This window comes from Amblyraja radiata, chromosome 18 (genome assembly GCF_010909765.2).
Source record: "Amblyraja radiata isolate CabotCenter1 chromosome 18, sAmbRad1.1.pri, whole genome shotgun sequence".
Lineage (NCBI taxonomy): Eukaryota > Metazoa > Chordata > Chondrichthyes > Rajiformes > Rajidae > Amblyraja > Amblyraja radiata.
In genome coordinates this window covers 10,716,721-10,740,163 of record NC_045973.1, presented here as the reverse complement: position 1 = coordinate 10,740,163, position 23,443 = coordinate 10,716,721, and the positions used below count along the sequence as shown (strand labels likewise).

Here is a 23,443-nt window from a genome sequence, read left to right as displayed (position 1 = left end):
CTGTTGCATTGCAAGTCCCTACAAATGCATTGCAATAATTACCAGTAATGTTTATTGAAGAATAAATACTAGGCAGAAGACCAAGGAAAACGATCCTGCTCTTTCATTTAAGGCCATTAGATCTTTTACACTCACCCAAGTGGGCAGACAAGCCTTTATTTTGACACCTGTCCAAATGAAATTAAAACATACAGAATAGTGAAAGGCTTGGATAGAGTGGATGTGGAGAGGATGTTTCTACTAGTGGGAGAGTCTAGGACCAAAGGTCATAGCCTCAGAATTAAAGGACGTTCTTTTAGGAAGGAGATGAGGAGAATTTCTGTAGTCGGAGGGTGGTGAATCCGTGGCATTCTTTGTCACAGAAGGCTGTGGAGGCTGTCAGTGGATATTTTTAAAGCAGAGATAGATTCTTGATTAGTTCAGGGGTCAGAGGTTATGGGGAGATGGCAGGAGAATGGGGTGAGGAGGGAGAGATAGATCAATCATGATTGAATGGCGGAATAGACTTGATGGGCCAAATGGCCTAATTCTACTCCTATCACTTATGATCTTATGACATTCTTCACAGTGTTGCATTCCCTCTGTATTTCCCTCTGGGATGTCAGTGTGGACTTTGGTCTTTCCAACTTACAAACCTGTGTCTCAGAGGCAGCAGAGTTTACAAACCAAGTTAATACTAATATTGTAAACTGAACAGGTGACTTTTCATGCAGCCATTTTGCCGGTAGCAGTATGGGATGTAGGTAAAAGTATTTTCATTTGAGGGTGTGTCACTTTTGTGGTCAGGCGTGGGAATTAGAAAAATGTTGACAAATCGTGCCAGGGTAATGAATCCACAAACTCAAACGAGCCAGGTTACTTGAGGTTCACAAAGTCTAAAGACATTTGGAAATTGCAACAAGTTGAAATCTCTGGTGGACCTAGTTAGAAAATGATTTGAGTTGCAACCTGAACGTACATGGACTAAATTTGATTTTCAATACTAATTTTAGGTGTTCGTACCTGTAAAGAAAATATGTAGGTGAATTATTACGCTTGTTATTTTACCAATAATTGATTCCTTTTTTATTTCTCTTTTCTTTATATTTTTTAGTATTTAATACCATTTAATGTACTACAGTGCCCTTTCAGATGCCTTTTTTTTTTTTATCAGTACAATATTTTCAAAAGACGATTTTGTGGTAGATTTATTTAATATCAAAATTATTAATCCGTTTATACGCATTTTACAAAGAACAAAGATTACAAAGCATCATAATTCCCTTGGTAATGGGTCTAGCATAGGGCAATTTCAGTCAAAGAAATATTTTCTTAAGGAAGGAGATCACAACTGCAGTAGACACAAGATTCTGCTGGGATTTTATCAACATAGTGTGTTTCATACTGAAATTGCAAAATGTGCCAATAATGTATATTTTGCAATTTCGGCACGAAACAAGTTATTGGTGAGTTATTAGTTTTGTTGTGTAGATTCTGAAATATGACAGTCAAACCGACTGTATGTAAAAACTGGTCAGAAGCCTTCCCTCTTTACCACATTTGAGTCATATATAAAGTGCTTTAAATTACACAATGAACCTGACACCTAGTTCTTCACAGCCACAATTTTGCATATCTATCAGATGCGTAGCTGGAATTTTTTAACTGGTTTTCTGGAAGAACAGCAGATTTTAAAGTATCTAAAATTACCTGTCCAGTTAAAATGGAAGCTGGAATGTGAACAGATCACACACAGTCAGTAGTTTAAAATTGGCAACATCGGAAAAATGGTTTCTGGCTTTTAAAATCAACGATAAAAATTATTTTATTGTGAATATTGATGTGAATAATCAACACTCTATGCCCAAATCTAATACATGGTCATTCAACCTGCATCTTATACATTTCACCATCCACAAATAAACATAAAATGACTTTTTACCCCAAAACACTTGCCTCAGTTTATATCAGTTTCCTTCCATATTCGAATTGCAAATAGTCATGGACTACCTCTTACTTAGTTAACAACAATGCCATAAATGTTATTACTTATTTGCAGATATTAGCTGATTAGGAAATATACGCTAACTGATGTGACTTCTAACGTGCTCCTTCTAGTCACTGGCCATGGAAAGAGAAAAATAATCTCAATGTTTGTTAGTATTTAACTCTGTTTTTGGTTGAAATGTGAGGAAATACTTGGGAGATAATGAAATACTGGCTGCGTGTGTAAAATAAAAAAAGTCCCTCTTTGTCCCAAAAAGGGGTCTTTCTTTTTTTGTGTGCAGCAATTTGCATTAAGAACTGACATTTCACGAGAAAGCCTTTGCATACACTTCATCCAAGGTCTAAAAAGTGACACATGCCAACATTCATAGTCTCTCTTTATGTCAATTCCACACTTTTATAGCCTTTTTATTTAAACCACATTTCACTGAGTTGCATTAGAGCATATTTGAATATTTCATTTCCTATTAATTATGCACTGTGACCCACGCTGTCATTATGCGATGAGAGTGACCCATCTATCGTAACGTAGTCCACAAAAGGATTATTGAGCATTCTCGGTTATGGGAGTAAAACCCTGAACGGAACTGAACGATACTAAAACTGTGGCCAGGTGTGGTCTATCTACTGCCGTGACGTGTAGTAAATGACAGAAATGAATTTCAGAAAACAAGCACGATCGACATTTTGCTAAACTGCCGAGCTGAGCATGAAGGCATGCTTAGTGATAGTGACCTACATGGTCATTGAAGATCTGATATAATTTATGATATATATAATATATTGGATCCATTAGTGAGCATAATGAAGTAGTGAAATGAAAGGGTATTTGTGAAATCAGTTCAAACATCCTGCTAGGATTATGATTAAATGATTAATGAAATGCTACTGCATAAGCATTTTCAAACAGTAATTCATGCAGAGGCTGATAAAATCCTCCAATCATATTTCCTTCACATGCGAACCTTATCTAGACCATTTTATATAAATCATGAAATATGCTGTCTGCTGGCAAGGTACTTATTTAGATTAGTTATAAACGTGCAGAAAAAGGGAACATCTTTGCAGTATAAAATAATCATGCATAATTATATTCATAATTCAAGCTTGTGACAGATTCCATCTTTCTTATTCTTGTTGTCCCTTGCCTTCATTCTGGCTTCATTTGATTTCTGTTATCTTGATGACATAATTAACTGTTAAAGCTCAGAAAATAAGGAGACCTTCGTGAAGAAAAAGGTTGGTTGCTTTTTAATGGCACCGAAAGCTTTATGTGCTATGCATATTCAGTCATACGTTTCTGAAGGTAAAATCATTTCTTGTCATTCTGGTGAATTACAAAAAACAGTACTTTCACAGGAAGATGCGATTTTACCTATTCACTTTAAAATGTTGATTTCATCTCATTTTTGTGTCAGGATTGAGGGCTTTTTTTTTTTTGGAAACCATAATGGACATTGTCACTGCTTTTGAAATTTTGAATGTCATTTGAAATCTAAGTGTTAAATCTATGCATCTAGGTACACAAAAAAGCTGGAGAAACTCAGCGGGTGCAGCAGCATCTATGGAGCGAAGGAAATAGGCAACGTTTCGGCCCGAAACGTTGCCTATTTCCTTCGCTCCATAGATGCTGCTGCACCCGCTGAGTTTCTCCAGCTTTTTTGTGTACCTTCGATTTTCCAGCATCTGCAGTTCCTTCTTAAACACTATGCATCTAGGTGTTGGTTTTAGAGGGGGCCCCCAAACAATAGTTGTTTTATTCTTCTATTTTAAAGAAATACATAATCTAAAGAATTCAGTTTTCATTTCTTCTCAGACATCTCAACAATGAGCATGCACTGGATGACAGAAGCACAGCGCAGTGTCGAGTACAGATGCAGGTTGTACAACAGCTGGAACTACAGGTAAGTTTTCTTTGAAAGAGACGCATTCACCCAAGTAACCATTTGGTTTGTCATGGCAAGAGGTCCAGAGATAACAGGTACACACTGACCAACACCTGCCTCAGTTTATGGTCTTATTTGCTGATCATTCTCTTCTTAATAATGTTTCCATAATCCTTCCATATTATAGAATTGCTAGACTTTAGTCATAATCACCAAGACGAAGGGTCCCAACCTGAAACATCACCTGTCTATTCTCTCCCCAGATGTTGCTCTACCTGCTGAGTTCCTTCAGTACTTTGTGTTTAGCTAATGTGTTTGTTTTTCCTTGTGTGTTTTTCTGCACTTGTATTATCTTCAATTTCTATGCTGCTTCCAAAATGTAGTTCCATTGGGACAGAATTTCAGAAGCAAGCTACAGCACACAGACATGATCTATTGTGCATTTAGCAGGACTGGCCAGTATGTTTTGCTACGTTTTCAAAGGCATTACCCTTCCCAATGGACTGTTTAAGAGGAAGAAGAGGCTATATTTACACAGTCTTTACATTAGTACCATGTAGATTGAAGTTCCTTCTCTTTGTGCTCCTTCCTATTTGTGCTTCACCAGATGTTTGAAGCCAGACTAGGAATGTGCCACAACAGAGGGCAGAATGAAATAAATTCCTTGCGAAAAGAGAGGAGGGATTTCTTTAGTCGGAGGGTGGTGAATCTGTGAAGTTCATTGCCACAGGCGGCTGTTGGGGCCAAGTCATTGGGTATTTTTAAAGCGGAGATTGACAGGTTCTTGATTAGTACGGGTATCAAAGGTTATGGGGAGAAGGCAGGAGAATGGGGTTGAGAGGGAAAGATAGATCAGCCATGATTGAATGGCGGACTAGACTCGATAGGTCGATTGGCCTAATTCTGCTTCTGTGACTTATGAAGTTAAGAAAGATTTGGGTTACAGAGATTAGGTTGAGCAGGTCTTGGGGATTTCTGAATTTAAATCCCATCACATCAGGCAGCTGGCAAGGAGATCATATATTGCCCAGCTGACTTTGAGAGGTGCTGATGGACTTCTTGGGAACGTGGAAAGAATAGACTGCTAATTCCCTTAAGATTGATTGATCCACAGTTAGAAAGGTCATGCCTGTTTGGTTGCCTCACTTCAGCACCTGCTTTGCTCCATATCCCTTGAGAACTTTTGTTATCGAAAGTCCAAGAATCTCGGATTAAAATTTAACAACTGACCTGACGTTAATTGCCATTCGTGAAGAAAGTTCCAGATTTCTGCTGCTCTGTTCTCACCTTCATACCCAACACAAAATACTTCTACCTCCCTTCTGTGTTACTTCCTTTTACTACCGTAAAAAGTTAATTCAAATCAGCCCTTAACCTAAATACCTTTATTATGCCTTTCTTAACTATATTACTAGAATTTAATTTGATTAATATGGTAGCTTGTGGTCAATCATTAGAAATAAATGATTCTGAATGGCAAATGATCTAGAAATGTCAGAGCAGAATGTCAAAACCTGTCATTCCGTTTCATCCCAGCCCACAACATGCTGTCAGATTCATTAGGAATTTGTTTTGTAAGATTAGCTTGTAAAATCTGATTTTTTTAATAGATTTTAAAGTCAAAGAACCTTGAGCCTTTACCTGACTGTGAAATAAATGGATATCTTGCATCCATATCGTCGTAGGGACGATATTACAGAACAATGTTCCTCTTGCTCGTGATTCATGAGAATGTAATTTTATCTGTGGTGTTAATAACAATTTAGAACCCACTTGGAATAATCAATTAATTTTTACCGACTGGAACTATTTCACATTCGATGCACTGTATACAAAATTGTGTACAAAAGTACATTTACTTTCTCTATGTGTTTCATCTCCAAGGTTCCAGTTAAACTCATTTGCCTAACAATAAAACAATGTGCTGACCTCTACAGCTCCCACACTTGTGGACACAATTGTACAGCATATTGCAATGAGAGGAAACCTCATTGAAACATACGAATAGTGAAAGGCTTGGATAGAGTGGATGTGGAGAGGATGTTTCCACCAGTGGGAGAATCTAGGACTAGAGGTCATAGCCTCAGAATTAAAGGAAGTTCTTTTAGAAAGGAGATGAGGAGGAATTTCTTTAATCAGAGGATTGCAAATCTGTGGAATTCTTTGCCACAGAAGGCTGTGGAGGCAAAGTCATTGGATGTATATAAAGCAAAGATAGATAGATTCTTGATTAGTATGGGTGTCAGAGATTATGGGGAGAAGGCAGGAGAATGGGGTTGGGAGGGCAAGATCGACCAGCCATGATTGATGGCGGAGTAGGCTTGATGGGCTGAATGGCCTAATTCTACTCCTATCACTTATAATATTGGAATACAGGCAATCCCTATGTTGCAACCATTTGAGCAACGGAAATTTGTCCTTACAGATTCCACAAGTCATTACTCCAAAAATGTTGTGATACAGAATAAAATGTACCCTCAAGGATTTCATGTTTAAACAAAAGAGTAAATGACTGAATACAAAATTTATTTTTTCTCAGTTATGTTCCAGGACACATGCAAACAGTATGGGTTAATGTTGTGAAAAATCCTAATGTGTATGGTTTTCAAGTTTTATAACTTGCCTGTAAGGCGGGGATCAGCAGTTTCATAGTTTAGGTTGAAAAAATATTCCTTGCTATATATGTGTTCCAAATTAGTACATGGAATGAATTATACATAAACCATAAATGTATTACAATTATACATTGTAAAATATATATAATTATTATACAAAAAATGTTTTTTTTTAATCAATGCAATCTGGGATTAATTCAATTTTAAAATGCCATTTGAAAAGATATCTGCAGATTCATTGCAAGTTATTTTGTTGTGTAGTGGTCATCTTCTAGGCAAGTTAAAATATATATTGCAAAGCTTTTAAACGCCCATTAGTGTCCTTGAACTCATAAGAAGCCGCTTAATTTTAAGAGTCTCCTTGAAGGCCTGTAAATGGACCAATTAGTGGGAGCCTTCAGTGTTAACTAATTCCACCTGGGGTCAGGGACAACTTTTCATATGATGTTTATAAAACTAGCACATATGGTACATTGTGTCTTTGTAACCACATTATTTATTTTTGCAATTGTTTGCATGGGTTTGGCTGCATTTAGCTCCTAGTCCAAAAGCTAGCCCTGCAAGTGATCATTTTTGGAGCGTGAAGGGAATGGCTTTTGGACAATATGTTTGATTATCGGCGGGAGAAAGCTAATTTTGTGATGAAGTCCAGCAGGCATCAGGAGCACATGAATGGAATAGCACAGATGTTTTTTGATGGAGGCCAGCCAAGTAGCGAAAAAAGGAAACAAGAACAAAGCCAACGCACGTTGGAAACAGTCTGCAACACCTCTGTCTGCAGGAGAAACTAAGAGTGCAATGCAAACAGTTACTGTGATGCTGAAGATGCAGTCACTGAAATGATATCGGCGTGGTGCAGATGGGAGAGCTGCTGCCTCACAGCCCCAGGGACCCAGGTTCAATCCTGATCTCGGGTGCTATCTATGTGGAGTTTGCATGTTCTCCCTGTGGCTGCTTGGGTTTCCTTCGACATCGACAGAGGGCTGTGGAGGCCAAGTCAGTGGATATTTTTTAAGGCAGAGATGGACAAATTCTTGATTAGAATGGGTGTCAAAGGTTATGAGGAGAAGGCAGGAAAATGGGATTAGGAGGCAGAGATCAGCCATGATTGAATGGCGGAGTAGACTTGACGGGCCGAATGGCCTAATTCTACACCCCCAGGACGTAAACTTGTGATCCCAAAGGCATGCAAGTTTGTAGGTTCATTGGCCTCTCTAAATTGTGTTGGGAGTGCATGCAAAAGTGAGATAACATAGAACTACCGTGAAGATAGACACAAAGTGCTGGAGTAACTCAGCGGGTCAGGCAGCATCTCCGGAGAAAAGGAATAGGTGATGTTTTGGGTTGAGACTCTTCATCAGACTGTGTGCAGACACAGAAGGACTCGGTGGTCTCAGAACTACTGTGAACGGGTGATCGATGGGCAGCGTGGACTCTGTTTCATCAATTCAACCTAAGGATGATTAATAAGTGTGCAAGCTGTTGTTTTTGATTGTTGTGGTTTTACTGGGGAATCTTAACATGTATTTTGTTTCTGCAGCTTGCAAAAGACAAAGAACGCTTGCAAGCTATGATGATACACCTCCATGTGAAATCAACAGAACCAAAACCAACTCCTCAGCCTGTAAGTAGTGATCTTGTGGGAGATGGAGATAATTGCGTGAAATGATTAACCTATCACTTTGTTACATACACCCAACTTTGTCTCTCCTTGCTTTTGAAGGGTTTTTATATTCACCTTTTCTTAATGTAAAAGTATTACAATACTTTTAATGTCACCGTTTAATGTATCTTGTCATGAAGACATGGCTATCAGAAAATTCACAAATGTACTGATTTTGATAACACAACTTCTAGCCTACTGATGACTGTGCCATTTGAGTTGTGGATTAATACACTTAGCAACAAAAAAGTAAGAAATATTAGAAGTGCTCGCGTGACTTGAGTTGTAATATTTAACGATCTGGACTACAAATTCCAGGTTAAATTCCCCTCAACCGCACATAACATCCAATGAAGGACAATATTTTATGCCAGTTCCTGCCTTTCTTCCTGTGTGGTACAGTAGGCATAAATCACCTGGCACTCAGGATATGAGATTCAGAGTATTTGCACACCTTTGCTAGAAATGCGAAATCCAAGCTGTTGTAGGATAGCAGCATAAATGGGTAACCCACAAAAAATGGAGAAACTGGTTTAGAAAAAAATTCTATTTGAACCACATGTGAAAATGTTACCTTCATGTTTTTGGATGCTGCCCGCAAAGCTTGTGGCTCGTATATTATCGTGTTGACCCCTTTGAACAGATCTCAAAGGCATAATCCATGGTGGCCATTAAACAGGATCAAAGATGAGAGGACAATGGTGTGGCTAACATGGTACCCTCTGTGTGTTTGGGCATTTGTCTCACTATTTACTGGTCGAAGTCCTTGCCCCTATGTGGCGCAAACCACTGTGAGATTTAGACTCATCAAGAGGATAGTTATCACAAGAGCAAGTGGCAAAAGCAGAGAGATGCTGCAATCTCGGTCAGTGATACATGCAGACTAAAACGGAGCACGTAGAAACGGTTCTGGTGGAGGCTGTGGGGAAAACATTGATGTTGCGGTGGGTTTCTTTACTTAATGTCACTTTGATGTGTGTGTAGAATTTGTTTCCCCGTGAGTGAAATATGGGGCCATAGGTCACATCTTTAACGGCAACGCAGAGGTGGCCACTGTGCATCAGAAAGCATGATTAGATGCGCATTAGATACATTAAGGTGAATCTGTCTTAGAATTGCCGAGACCAATTTTCCAACGGTCACTAATCAACTTGGAAAAGATCACTAACACCATTTAACCTGCGGGTAATGGCTCTTAAGTGCAAATCTTGCATAAAAACTGCACAAATGTGTCCAATTTCTAGGCAGAGAGAGTATTCCCCATTACTGCATCGTAGAGAAATGTAAATAGCACTCATAGAAAAGGCCGTTTGACCCTCTTTGTCACAAGAAGACAACATATTTTTGAAATATTCCTGCCGTAGAAGGGAAAAGAAAATCGTCTTTTATAAATGGAAAAAAAAAATGAAAATACAATTTTTAATTTTTTTTTCTAAGATTTATCTGATGCCTAAATTCAAGGAGCTGTGCTCGGCCTTTCCAAAGAATAAGGTAAATAAATAATTTGTAACGTTACAGCTAAAATGTAATACATTAGTGTACGTGGAACCACATGCATATACACAGTATTTTTGACCCCCAAAATGCAGTTAGCAGGATTATGATGGCCCTATCTTTGCCTCATTTAACTGCACCCTCCACCACTACATGACTCCCATTGTCACAGAATCTTCTTCTGTCTTCACATTTAGTTTAATTTGGAGATACAGCATGGAAATAGGTCCTTCAGCCACCCGGCTCCGCACCAACCCTCAATCACTGGGTCTCGACCCGAAACGTCACCTATTCTTTCTCCCCAGAGATACTGCCTGCCCCGCTGAGTTACTCCAGCTTTTTGTGTCTATCTTCGGTTTAAACCAGCATCTGCAGTTCCTCCCTACAAATCACCTCTCCACACTAGTTCTGCATTATCCCATTCCCTACACAAAGGGCAATTTGCAGGGGGAAAATAACCTACAATCCCCATGCCTTTGGGGTGTGGGGGAAAACCGGAGCACCCGGAGGAACCCACATGGTCACAGGGATAATGTGCGAACTTCACACAGATGGGGCCCGAGATCAGGATCAGACCCAGGGCTCCTGTTGTAGTGAGGCAGCAGCTCTACCTGCTGCACCACTGTACTGCCCAGAATGAGAACTCATTCGGTCACATTTGGGCTGGGGTCCTTATTGTCACGATCATGATGCGACATAGAATGGTCCACATATGACAGTAACCTTAGGCAGTGGATGTTGAGACAGTGAGTGACCTTCTGATATTTTCAAAACCAGATCAAGTAGATATCAATAATTAAAAAAATTAAAAACTAATGGAATTACTAAATGTATTAAAATAAAAAAATATATAGACTGAAGCATCTACTTTTACTTACCTTTCCTACCAAGTTCAGCAATCCCATTCAAATTCTGTTCTCGTTTGAAGTATTCAAGATCCTTAATGTGTTTGACAGAGTAGATGCTGAGCTGATGTTTTCCAGCGTTGGGGCATCTTGAACCAGGGATCACAGTCTCAAAGCAAAGGGGCAGTATCCAGCAACCTGAGGAGATTTCTTTTCTCTCTCTGAGAGAAAGCAGTCAATCTGTGGAGATGTCTTCCAGGGGGATGAGGGCTGCAGAAGCCAAGGCATTGAGCACTTGCAAGTCAGAGGTCCATAGAGTTCTAGCTATTATGGAAATCATCGAATGTAGGGTTTGTGCAAAAAATTGGCACTGGGCAGAAGATCAGCCGTAATCTTATTGAAGCAGATGTGAAGAGCCAAATAACCTCCATTTGCTTCCGTTTCTTATTTTTAGCTGTTTTGTTTAGGGATACAATGTAGAAACAGACGCTTTGGCCTACCAAATTCGCATCGACCTACGATCCCCGTACACTAGCACCATCCTACATACCAGGGACAATTTACAATCTTTACTGAAGCCAATTAACCTACAAACCCACAAGTCTTTGGAGTGTGGGAGGAAACCGGAGCACCCGGAGAAAACCCACACAGGTCACGGGTAGAACTCTGTACAGACAGCACCCATAGTCAGGATCGAATCTGGATGGCAGCAACTCTACTGCTGCGCCACCGTGCCACCCTTTACTTATGGGTAGGACTGACTGGGTAACATAGAAAATAGGTGCAGGAGGATGCCAGTTGGCCCTTCGAGGTAGATGAGGTTGTTGTCAGGCTGACTGGCTAGAAACAAAGTGGATCTGGCCCTTCAGCTCCGCTATTAGATTCTGAGCTGGCATCTGACCTCAAGTAGATTGCAGAGGTCAGGAGATGTGTCTCGGGGCTGGTTGCAGCGCCCAGGTCGGCTCGCCTGCCCCACACTCCAAAGACGTGCAGGTTTGTAGATTGAGTGCACCGGTAAATTGCAAACTGTCCCTAGTGTGTGGGATGGTGCTAGTGTGCGGGGTGATTGCTGGGCGGCGCAGACACGGTGGGCCGAAGAATCTGCAGTTTCCAAGTCGCCTGCGCGCCTAGGTCGGCTCGACTGCCCCGGGACTGGATGTAGCACCCAGGTCGGCTGGCATGTCTGGCTAGAGCACCCAGGCCGCCTGCGTGCCCCGGGTATGGCTGCAGTTCCCAGGTCACGAAAACAAATTGAAAAAGAAAACGCCTGCAGGCCGGATGATTTCGGGTTACGGGCCGAATCCAGCCCGTGGGCCGTAGGTTGCCGACCCCTGTCGTAGATGTCAGGCCTAGATGTAGGTGTGTTCCCCCACCCCCCCTCCCCCATGTTTTAAAAATGATTTCCGCCCATGGTTAGATGGCACTTCCATCTGAAATTACCTGGTGAAGAGGGGTAGGAACTGGGCCGGTGGAAAGGAATGAACCATTTTGGGGCCTGGAGCGGAAGGAAACGCAAAAGGCAGCAAGACAGAATGGGGATTTACTGTGGAGTTCAATAAACTTCTCACAGTGTTCATGCGAAAGGTCATTCCACTTAATGTTAACAGGTGGCAGATTACATCATGATCATTATTCTGCTACACTCCTGTAATTCTGTAAATGAACGAATCAATTATGGTGGAAAGATCACCTTATTTCTTGCTTGAAACACGTATTATGCAGTCTCTGAAGGTATCCAGCCAGCAGCAGTATCATTCAACATCAATATATGAGAATTAATTGAGCATGACTGGGCCTTTAGTTGCCACTTGCAACTTCAGTCAATATGTGTTGATGCTGGATAATGACAAGGTAGTGGCTCATCGTAGGACAGAGTAAAAGATGCACACTGTGTCTCGGTAATAGTCATAATGAGGGGAAATATTTTTGTATAATCTATGCCAACAATCATTGATTTAATAATAATGTTAAATATTGCAGTAAAAGATGTAATCCATTAAATTTGATTCTGAGTGTAAATATGATGCCTCCAAGGGAATATTTCATTATTAATCTTACAAATGTTGATAAATAGTCAGAGTTAAATTAATGAATAATGAAGGTTTTTACATTTAATTTCTTTAATTGTTTTATAATCCATCTGGTTTATTAAAATGATATGTTTGAACATTAAGGAGAAACACAAAATTACTTCAAAAGAAAACATTCGGATAGGCAATGCTACAAGTAACATGAGCCATGTGCTGAAGTTACAGAACCAACCTATAACATTGCTTGTTATGCCCGTCCTTTGTCATTGTTTGCAATGACAATACAGTTTAGGTTTATCCCACACTGTTTCCGGGAATTTGCAGGTTAAATTTACATATGGTTAAATAAGTTATTGAATGCAATTTTAAGCAAAGTTGCAGAAATGTAATGCCTTTCATCATGTGACAATAATTCATTGGGGTTTTTTTTGACAAGTCTTTCAGTAACCCTTTCCATTTTTCTTTGTTTCTTGATGTGTTTGTTAGTTAGCTTTACTTTGAGTTTTATAAGGTTAATTCCCGGGATGGCGGGACTGTCATATGCTGAGAGAATGAAGCAGCTGGGCTTGTACACTCTGGAGTTTAGAAGGATGAGAGGATATCTTATTGAAACGTATAAGATTGTTAAGGGTTTGGACACGCTGGAGGCAGGAAACATGTTCCTGATGTTGGGGGAGTCCAGAACTAGGGGCCACAGTTTAAGAATAAGGGGTAAGTCATTTAGAACGGAGATGAGGAAACACTTTTTCTCACAGAGAGTTGTGAGTCTGTGGAATTCTCTGCCTCAGAGGGCGGTGGATGCAGGTTCTGTAGATGCTTTCAAGAGAGAGCTGGATAGGGCTCTTAAAGATAGCGGAGTCAGGGGATATGGGGAAAAGGCAGGAACGGGGTACTGATTGGGGATGATCAGCCATGATCACATTGAATGGCGGTGCTAGCTCGAAGGGCCGAATGGCCTACTCCTGCACCTATTGTCTATTTGCCATGAATGTTTTTATTTTCAACAATGTTCCATCAATTTTATCTTTATTTTTTGTTTTTAACCCTTTACAATGTCATATCATGTTTCCGTCTTTCTGCTGACTGGTTAGCACACAACAAAAGCCTTTCACTGTACCTCGGTGCATGTGACAATGAACTGAACTGAACTGAACATATAAGGTTTTTTTTACACTCTTTCCATTATCCTAACCAAATACAGCTTGGATTCTCCTGTAATATTTTATAGCATTTTATGTTACATTTAATTATTTGAGAAAAGAATATTAAATGCATTCTCCAGCAAAATCTTAAATGTAATCATTTATTTATTTCATATATGTTCATTAAAGAAATAGGATTTTTAATTATAACACTTATTAATTCTTCAAAATATCCCAAATTACTTTTGATTTGTAGTTTAGTTATGTTAACAGATCTCTGAGTGTGAACGGATAGTTTGTGGCTTGGACCTCCAAATTCTGCTGTGGAGCAAAGGGGTTCTTTAAGATTAAAGTGGTCATTCTCAGAGCAGCAAACTTAATAAAGATTGTTCACTATGTTGTGACCTGACTAGTAGGTAATCCAAATTGTGAATGCTTCTGCAAGAAGGGCTTTTATCTACCGTCATTGGAGTTGCTTTATTTGTAAAGACTGTCGATATAAAATAATGCCGTCTAACCGATAGGGACAAAAGCGCACACTGAAATTCTGAGAATTATGATGCCTGTTCGTTGTCCATGATGTAAATCAAGTATGACTAAACTGCTTATCTGCACTTTATCGACATTATTGACTTGCCTATTACATATTTTGGTGGTAATCTGTAGATGCAGAGCCTGTGAACAGAACAAGAGTGTTGGGTCACCATTATACATAAGAAGTCCAGGGGATATCTGATCAGTATCTTGTCTTAGACATCTGCCTCTAGCTAAACATGCAGAGGGCCACAGATACGCACACTGTCATTTAACATGGTTTGGTCCATTAACTCGCCAAAGTCCACCTTCTTTCACCAGAGGTAGGTTTTTCAAGCATGTAATAAGACATAATCCCTTTTGCCGTGATTATGAGCAGAACCAACCCGGGCAGCACGGTGGCGTGGCGGTAGAGTTGCTACCTTATGGTGCCAGGGACCCGGGTTCGATCCCGACTACGGGTGCTTGTTGTTAACAGAGTTTGTACATTTTCCCCGTGACCTTGCGTGGGTTTTCTCAGAGATCTTCGGTTTCCTCCCACACTCAAAAGGCATACAGGTTTGTAGGTTAATTGGCTTGGTATAAATGTAAATTGTCCCTAGTATCACTGGTTGGTGGGCCGAAGGGCCTGTTTCTCTAAACTAAACTAAACAATCAAAGAATCTTAAAGTGCAATTGCAGTATGTCGTTTTTATAGAAACATAGAAAATAGGTGCAGGAGGAGACCATTTGGCCCTTCGAGCCTGCACCACCATTCATTGTGATCATGGCTGATCATCCACAATCAGTAACCCTTGCCTGCCTTCTTCTCATATCCCTTGATTCCACTAGTCCAACGAGCTCTATCTAACTCTCTTTTAAATTCGAATTTGAAGTGGGAGTCGGACTTAGATGTGAGCATAAGACATAGGAGCAGTAGACCACAATGCCCTTTGGGAAGATGATGTGAGTGTAATTATGGATGAAGTCAGTAGTTATCAGTTGATAATCCAGATATCATTTTTAAACTGCAATTTTTTTTGTTTAGACTGAGATTAAAATCACAGCAATTGTGAAGTGCCAAGGCATTTAAAGTAAACAGCTATCCCCTTTTAACAAATTATTAAACAAAGGATCTCTGTCCATCCTCCTGTAAATATATCACTATTTTGATGTGGGGGAGTCTGAAATGATTGGTAGGTCAATAAATCAGGATTTGTATTTTGCACGTAGAATTGTTTTAAAGAATGTGAAAAAATGTGTTTCTCAAGAATGGACTACCTCACATTGGAATATAACCTAAACATTACTTCCCAAATGGCAAATAGACATCATTTTTCACTAACATTTACCAATTGCCTTGTTGTACTAGATTTTAAATACCAATGTCCGTGTGTAATGTAGATTTTAAGTAAGATTATTTACCAGAGTACTGAGTGTTATTGCCCTGTATAATTTTCAGACCTGTATGTTTGTGTTTTCCCTGTAAGATTTAATGCACCTTTTTTAATCTTGAGCATTAGTAAAGGAAAGTTTGTATTTTTCTTGATTTTAATTATTAGCTCCCACACCTACAATTCCCCTTCAGTGACGTGCTTTTTCTATTCAGAAACATTTTTATATTGCCATTTTCACTGGGGATTCGTTTTAATTGTGGGGGGAGGAGAGTGGTTTGATCAACACGAGCTGGTTTGCTAAATGGGCATGTTTGAGAGAGCACAGTACAAAGCTCTGTTTCTAAGTAGAAAGCAACGGAAATTATAAGTAGAGCAAATAAACGATTTTAGCTGGAAGAACACCAGTAAAGTAGTCATGTGAAATATGCAGAACTTCGGGTAGTTACTCAACTAACCCAACTGGTGGCTACTGTGGTCATGGTAGGTGGTCCTATCATAATCACTTTTGCACATTTAATATTATTATGCTGTACTAATTTTTAATATTTTAGTTTAGTTTCGAGCTACAGCACAGGAACAGGCTATTTGGTTCACCAAGTCCACACCGACCAGCGATCCCCGCACATTAACAATTTACGCTCATACCAAAGCTAATTAACCTGCAAACGGGCATATATTTGGAGTGTGGGAGGAAACTGAAGATATCAGAGAAAACCCATGCAGGTCGTGGGGAGAATGTACAAATTCCATACAGACAGCCCCCTTAGTCAGGGTTGAACCCGGGCCTCTGGCGCTGTAAGACAGCAACTCTACCGCTGTGCCACCATGTCCAGTTGAAACAGAACAAGTTCATTGTGGCACTGAGACTTGAATACCTAGGGTAAAATATCAGGAGCCCTCATGTGATATTTCAAACTGCCAATTCTGTACATATACAAAAAGATATAAGGGTGAGAAATGAAGATAATTTCATTAATGAGTTACGTTTTTTGACAACTGAATCCACATTTACTGCTTCTCAATGTGCGATTATATTTAAATTGCAGACCATTTGGAATTACCTGGGTTTGATATGAATGAACTTTGCATAAATGATTAAAGACTTTGAAAATATATCTTCTGTTATATTTCACTTGAACTGGCCTCTATTAACTCCAGCCAGAAAATCGAGTTTGGAGAGTAGTTTTCTTCACCTGGATTGCTACTGCTTCACCAGAAGCAACCAAAATGATTGGATGTGGTGTGGAAAATATCCGAGGGTTCAGGTTGGAGGCTTGGATAGTGGACGTGGAGAGGATACTTCCACTAGTGGGAGAGTCTAGGACCAGAGGTCAATAGACAATAGGTGCAGGAGTAGGCCATTCAGCCCTTCAAGCCAGCACCACCATTCAATGTGATCATGGCTGATCCCCAATCAGTACCCCGTTCCTGCCTTCTCCCCATATCCCCTGACTCTGCTATCTTAAAGGTCATAGCCTCAGAATTAAAGGGTGTTCTTTTCGGAAGGAGATGAGGAGGAATTTCTTTAGTCAGAGGGTGGTGTATGTTGTATGGTTATTAATCTGTGGAATTCATCGTCAGCTGTGGAGGCCAAGTCAATGGATATTTTTTAATGCAGAGATAGACAGATTCTTGATTAGTACGGATGTCAGGGGTTATGGGGAGAAGGAGGTTGAGAGGGAGAGATAGATTAGCCATGATTGAATGGCGGAGTAGACTTGATGGGCCAAATGGCCTAAATCTGCCCCGATCACATGAACTTGTGTCCCCATAATTTCCCCAACCCCTTTCCATGAAAAAGACGACTTCTGTTACATTGTGGTGCTTTTTCTACTGGTTTGGCTGGGAGATATTGTTAGCTCATCCACTCAAGCCAAGCAAATTTGTGTAACAGACAGTTTCAAGGTTGAGAACTCTGCTTAGGAATAGTGCAGCTCCTTGAGTGGCAGCTTTTCAATGGCATTTGACATGAGTGTTGAAAAAGTGGTTTCTGCAGAAGTAATGGAGAGCAAGTCATACACCACTGGAAATAAAGCAAATGCACACAGTATAACGTTGCACAGCTTAGACTGTATTCAAAGAATGGATTTTTAACGTCGAGCAACAACAGCCACTCAACCTAGCTTTTCTCTTGTCAGAAGCACGGTATAGTACCATTTCGTTAGGCATTTTCAAAAAATCTCACATGTATGAATGATTTATTCTTCAATATATTCATTCTTGGGTGTGTGTCTCCCCCCCCCCCCCCTTTTTAATTAAGCGTTATGTTTAAAATCAAAAGTACCTCGACATCATGTCAAATATATACCGGGATTTCAAAGCTGTTTTGCATCAAAAGTCTGTAATGTCTTTCTAAGTCGTGGTCCAGATCACTTTCTAACATAAGTGGAGCATTAATATTTAGTAATCTTTTGTCTCGTGAAACTTGAAATTTATGTGCCGATTTTAGCTGGCATGCTGAAAAAAAAATGGAAGTACCAATAGTTAACCTGCATTTCACAATCAGTGAATGCGAGCATGCATGCTTGGTAACTTAGTAATTATTTTGCGATGACAAACAGAATAACCCATGCAATTGATAAATATTAATATTGTCTTATTACCGAGGAGAAGACGGCTCTGATAATTAATCATTGTGCCGGGTAACAGATGTCAGAATGTGAGCGTACTGTTTATTAGTAGAATTATGCATCATTAATTGCTATCTTTTAAGCAAGCTGAGAATACCAATTTTTGTTGTTAAGAGATTTCAGTTTGCAAATTACTGCTTTGTTTAATCTGGCACTTTACAGACAAACCAAAGTTAACATTACACATTGTAAGGTGTTTCCATTAGATGTGGTGCTGCTGTTATTTGTTTCTCATTTCAAAGGTATTCCTGATGGGTAAAAAAAATGCTTGTTTGTGATTTATGATCAGTTTAAGCCACTTATAAACCTGTTCGACAGACTCTAGAAGATGATCAAGCTAGAAATGAGGCTAATGCAAAAGTTGCAGCTGAAGGAGGCGATGTGCAGTGTTTTAACTTAAAAGCTAATTCATTTCTAGATACGTTTGCTGAATATTTTCGAAATGATTTCAGTGTGGTGTACCTGAGTCTTGATGAAATGTGTATTTATGATGGAAACTGCTATCAAGGCAATACCTAAACTGCACAATTTTCAACAGAAGTGAACCCAAGAAACACCCAAAATGATCGGATTCTGTTAATTTTCGGAGTGACCCGTTTTAGCTTTAAAATTTTTTTTTATTGCGTCTTAAAAATTAGGAAGGAAATTTCAACATATAAAAGGTATTAATGTCAGACTGATCAACAAATATGCTGCCAATTAATCTGGACAAATATGTTGCACCGTTCATCTTAAAACTAAACTTTGAAGACAGATCGCAATGTCCTTTTTTAGTTTCGAGATACAGCGTGGAAACATGCCCTTCGGCCCACTGGGTCCGTGCCGACCAGCGATCCCTGCACATTAACACTATCCCACTATGGACAAATTTTTTTAACATTTAGAAAGCCAATTAACCTACAAATCTATACGTCTTTGTATTCTCTAACCCAATATACAATCCTAACCAGGGATAAATACATACAGTATATGACATTTTTAAAAAGGTGTTTTTTCTCTGTCAGTTTTCAAAGTAGCAAGAAGGACCTGGGTCAAAATTTTGGCATTTAACCAGAAACTATTTTTGAAAGATTGGATCGTGTTTTTAGATATTCAGTTTCCAGCATTTTGGAAGTGTTCTGGTTGGGTGAGGGAAGATTTTGGTGCATTCACGTGTTTCCAGCAGCTTTTTACATGCCGCATATTTAAATATTCTAAGAACAAATCAATGAACTTAACATCATATTGTATTAACATGTATTACATACACTTTGCTGGGGAATGCAACTATGGTGCAATCATCACAGCCTTTGCTAGTTAAATATGCATTGGATTTTTTTTGAAGGCATGTTATAAAGATTATTTTTGTTTGTTTTTGTAGATCACATGTCTCAGGAATATATAATTACACCATGCTCCCTTACTCTTAATATTTGATAGCAGAGACAAGACCTATGATTGAGATTCTATTTACTGTTCAGTGAGCCAAGACGTTGGGAGGAAAACTAAATAGCCTGAAAATTACTAAACTAAACCATGTCTGTTTGCCTTGGTAGTTCTTCACTTGTGTTTGTAAAGGTTGTGATCTGTGGTGGAATTCTGTAAATGTGCGGCGTTTTAAAGTAAGCAAGCTCAGGACCTTCAGATAATGACTATTAGCAACACTGTGGTAATTGGAGAACTTGTGAACAAGGATACGCATAAGGGTGAGGTGTTAAACATGGGTGATACACTTTTCACCCGAACCCTTCTGCCTCCTTTGCTACTGCGTCTGAATCTCATCTGTGGTAATTGATGCCGTTATCAAAAAAAAAAATTTGAAAAGTGACACTTCTAAAGCAATTGACAGAGTTGACATTCCATTAATTTGTTAACACAATTCGCAAGTGATTGTCACAGATGAAACACCTTTCCCCACGATGCCCATATGCGGTGCTTACCTACCCACCGATTTGCAGTCGTATTTAATTTGGAAGCTCTGCTCCTTTGTTAAATTAGCAATTAGAACAATTTTGTGGGAATATGTATATGTGTCATTAGTTTTTTTTTTTTCCGCCAAATTAATGGGAAGAGCAGAGGTCAGTTAGAAAATTTTCAGTTAACTGGAGTGCCTCTGTTGAGATTCGGAGCTTGTTTGGAACAGTTGCAGCTGCAAGCTAAAGCCGAACAGCTGCTTTCAGCCACGCTGGCTGCAGAGCTCCATTTAATTAGTTTACCTCATAGCTATTATTACTAATATCACTGCCCTCCCCCTCAAAAAAAATTACCGTTCCGATTTTTAAAAATTCTTCCGACATCTTGTGTCACTACAGGCTGATGATGGGGTCAGTTTGATGCAGTGTTTAATCATTAGATCACCTCCACAAGCATCACCTAATTAGAATCCTTTCAATACAATTTCATCTTTTAATTAGCTGAGATTGTCTGCTTCCTCTGTAGCTTATTAGTGGCATCGCAGCGGTGGGTGTGAATCTCACTGTTATTTGTCAAGTCTGTTAAACCTTTCTCCTTTCTCCTGTTTTTTTTGTCTCCTTCCCCCCCCGACCCATTGCCCACATCTTACCCTCAAACCATCTTTGTAGCTGAACCTGGTATCGAATGTCACGTTGTCAAAGACTGCATTGGAAGCTAATCCACAGAGTTTACCTCACACTCCCACGACGCCAACTGCCCCTCTTACCCCCATCACCCAGGGACACTCTGTCATCACTCCCACCAACATGCATAGCATGGGACCCATCCGGAGGCGGTACCCAGACAAGTACAATGTGCCAATTTCCTCAGGTGAGTCCTCTTTGTTCTTCAGAGAAATAAAATTAAAATGTTAAAATATTTATTAACTGTTTCAATTCTCAGAATCGCAGGAGGACATTCATCACAGTGAGTCGGTCTATTCTGGGTTTTATATAATGTGTAGGAATGATCTGTAGACGCTGATTTAAACTGAAAATAGACACAAAAAGCCGGATTAACTCAGTGGGACAGGCAGCTACTCTGGAGAGATGGAATGGGTGACGTACTCTCTGTGTACCCAGTCTATGTCCTTTATGATGTGGATGCATCTACCAGATCCCCTTGTAACCCTGATCCAAGCAGAACTTCTCCAGCCTGTTCACATGTAATGTCCCTCATCTCTGACATAATTGCAGTTATTCACTTCTGCACCCTCTCTAGAAGCTTTTACGTTTCCTAAAGTGTGCGAACAAGGATTTAAATTATAATAAAGGTTCATCACGACTTCTTCCTCACACATCCTGTTTCTAGGCAAAAGCATAGGATTCCATGTGTGTTTTTGTTAGCACTTCTTTAATCTGACCTGCCAAATATCAGCAAAACATCACAGAAGCTCCAAGACCCCAGTCAGTCTATAGGTCCTTTGGCCTATCATCTACTCTGCCATTCAATCCAGGCTGATCTATCTTTCCCTCTCAATCCCATTCTCCTGCCTCCTCCCCTTAACCCCTGGCAACCTCTGTGCAGAGAGGTACAAGGACAAGTGAGGCCTGGAGGTGCTGGGGTCGGCTGTCTGTACCTGCACCAGGATGTACCTGGTGATCTCTTTGCATGTTCTCACGACATTGAAGTCCTTGAAGTCTATCATTAAGTCATCCAACTTGTGTCATCTACACATTTGATTATGTACACATCTGTACACATCTGTCCACATCTGCACGCCTCCGCAATGGTAAAATATTGGCAAAAGCAGATACTTGAAAATACTTGAAAAATCTCCACTGCACATATCACTGTAGTCCAAAGGCCAACCTTTCTCAACTAGTTTAGATTAGTTTAGAGATACAGCGCGGAAACAGGCCCTTCGGCCCACCAGCTTCGCGCCGACCAGCGATCCCCGCACACTAACACTATCCTACACCCACAAGGGACAGTTTTTACATTTATACCAAGCCAATTAACCTGCACACCTGTAAGTCTTTGGAGTGTGGGAGGAAACCGAAGATCTCGGAGAAAACTCACGCAGGTCACGGGGAGAACGTACAAACTCCGTACAGACAGCACCTGTAGTCAGGATCGAACCCGAGTCTCCGGCGCTGCATTTGCTGTAAGGCAGCAACTCTACCGTGCTTAGGATCAATTAGCCAACTTTCTATCCAGGAGATTCTTATCTCCTTTTATTCATTGCCATGAATCGTGATAACAAGGTTATTATACCGCACCTTATCAACCACCTTTAGCCAATCCGTTTATACAGCATCAGCTATTCTTCCCTCATTGACCCTCTGTTAGTTTAGTTTAGTTTAGTGATACAACGAAGAAACAGCCAGGCCAACCATCCATTGACAATTCCTACAAGTTTCTTTTGCATCCACTATAGTTTGTGGAAACAACTTGAAGAATAAGGACAGAGGCTGTAGTTTCTATTTATATTACAAGGCAAACGGCCATTCATTCATCTAATTAGTGGATCGTGCCAGAACATCCACATTATGGGCAATTTTACAGAGGCCATATAGTCTCCAAAGCCGCATCTCTTTGGGATGTGGAGGAAACCAGAGAACCTGGGGAAAACCCACATGGTTACAAGTAGACCGTTCAAACCCCACACAAACAGCACCCGAGATCCAGCTTGAACAGGGGTCTCTGGTGCTTTGAAACAGCAGCTCGACCTGCCGCACAATTGTGTAACATCAAACAATTTACATGTGGAATTCATTGCCACACAAGATTGTGGAAGCCAAGTCAATGGGTATTTTTAAGATTGATAGATTCTTGATTAGTTAGGGTATCAGGGGTTATGGGGAGAAGGTAGAAGAATGTGGTTGAGAGGGGAAGGTAGATCGGCCATGATTGAATTGCGGAGGAGACTTGATGGGCTGAATGGCCTAATACTGTTCCTACAAAAATGAACTCGGAAAAGCTGATAAAATATATTTTTTCATAATAATTGCCTGAAATGTAATTATCATTTAAGTACAACTGTAAATCAATATACCTCTGTACATTAATACATCTCAATGCCTATTTACAGACATGGCTCAGAATCAGGAATTCTACAAGAATGCCGAAGTGAGACCTCCTTTTACATATGCATCATTAATAAGGCAGGTGAGTACAATTAGTTTTGGAAAACATCTTTCACATTCAAATGTTCCTTCAATCTGAACCAACTTTTTTAAAAGTTCATCTGTAACTTGGAAAACAATCTAGTGAAGTATAACATAGCTCAAAAGGTCAAAGCATTTTCAACTATTGTGTATATTGCAAAAATATAAGAAAGTCCTTTCTAGACTTTTTAAATATTAGA

General features: G+C 39.8%; 1 protein-coding gene across 12 annotated transcripts in view; it reads left to right on the top strand.

Annotated features, from left to right (window-relative positions):
* Window positions 1-23,443, top strand: part of foxp1 (forkhead box P1) — a 486,565-nt gene that overhangs the window by 423,062 nt on the left and 40,060 nt on the right. For 11 of the 12 annotated variants that reach the window (XM_033036706.1, XM_033036704.1, XM_033036702.1 and 8 more), the window contains 5 exons: window positions 3,803-3,890; window positions 8,028-8,111; window positions 9,588-9,641; window positions 20,763-20,964; window positions 23,168-23,244. In XM_033036706.1, the coding sequence (XP_032892597.1) occupies window positions 3,803-3,890; window positions 8,028-8,111; window positions 9,588-9,641; window positions 20,763-20,964; window positions 23,168-23,244 (505 nt within the window). The remainder of the gene's footprint in view (window positions 1-3,802; window positions 3,891-8,027; window positions 8,112-9,587; window positions 9,642-20,762; window positions 20,965-23,167; window positions 23,245-23,443) is intronic. The other variant, XM_033036708.1, reaches the window with a different exon arrangement.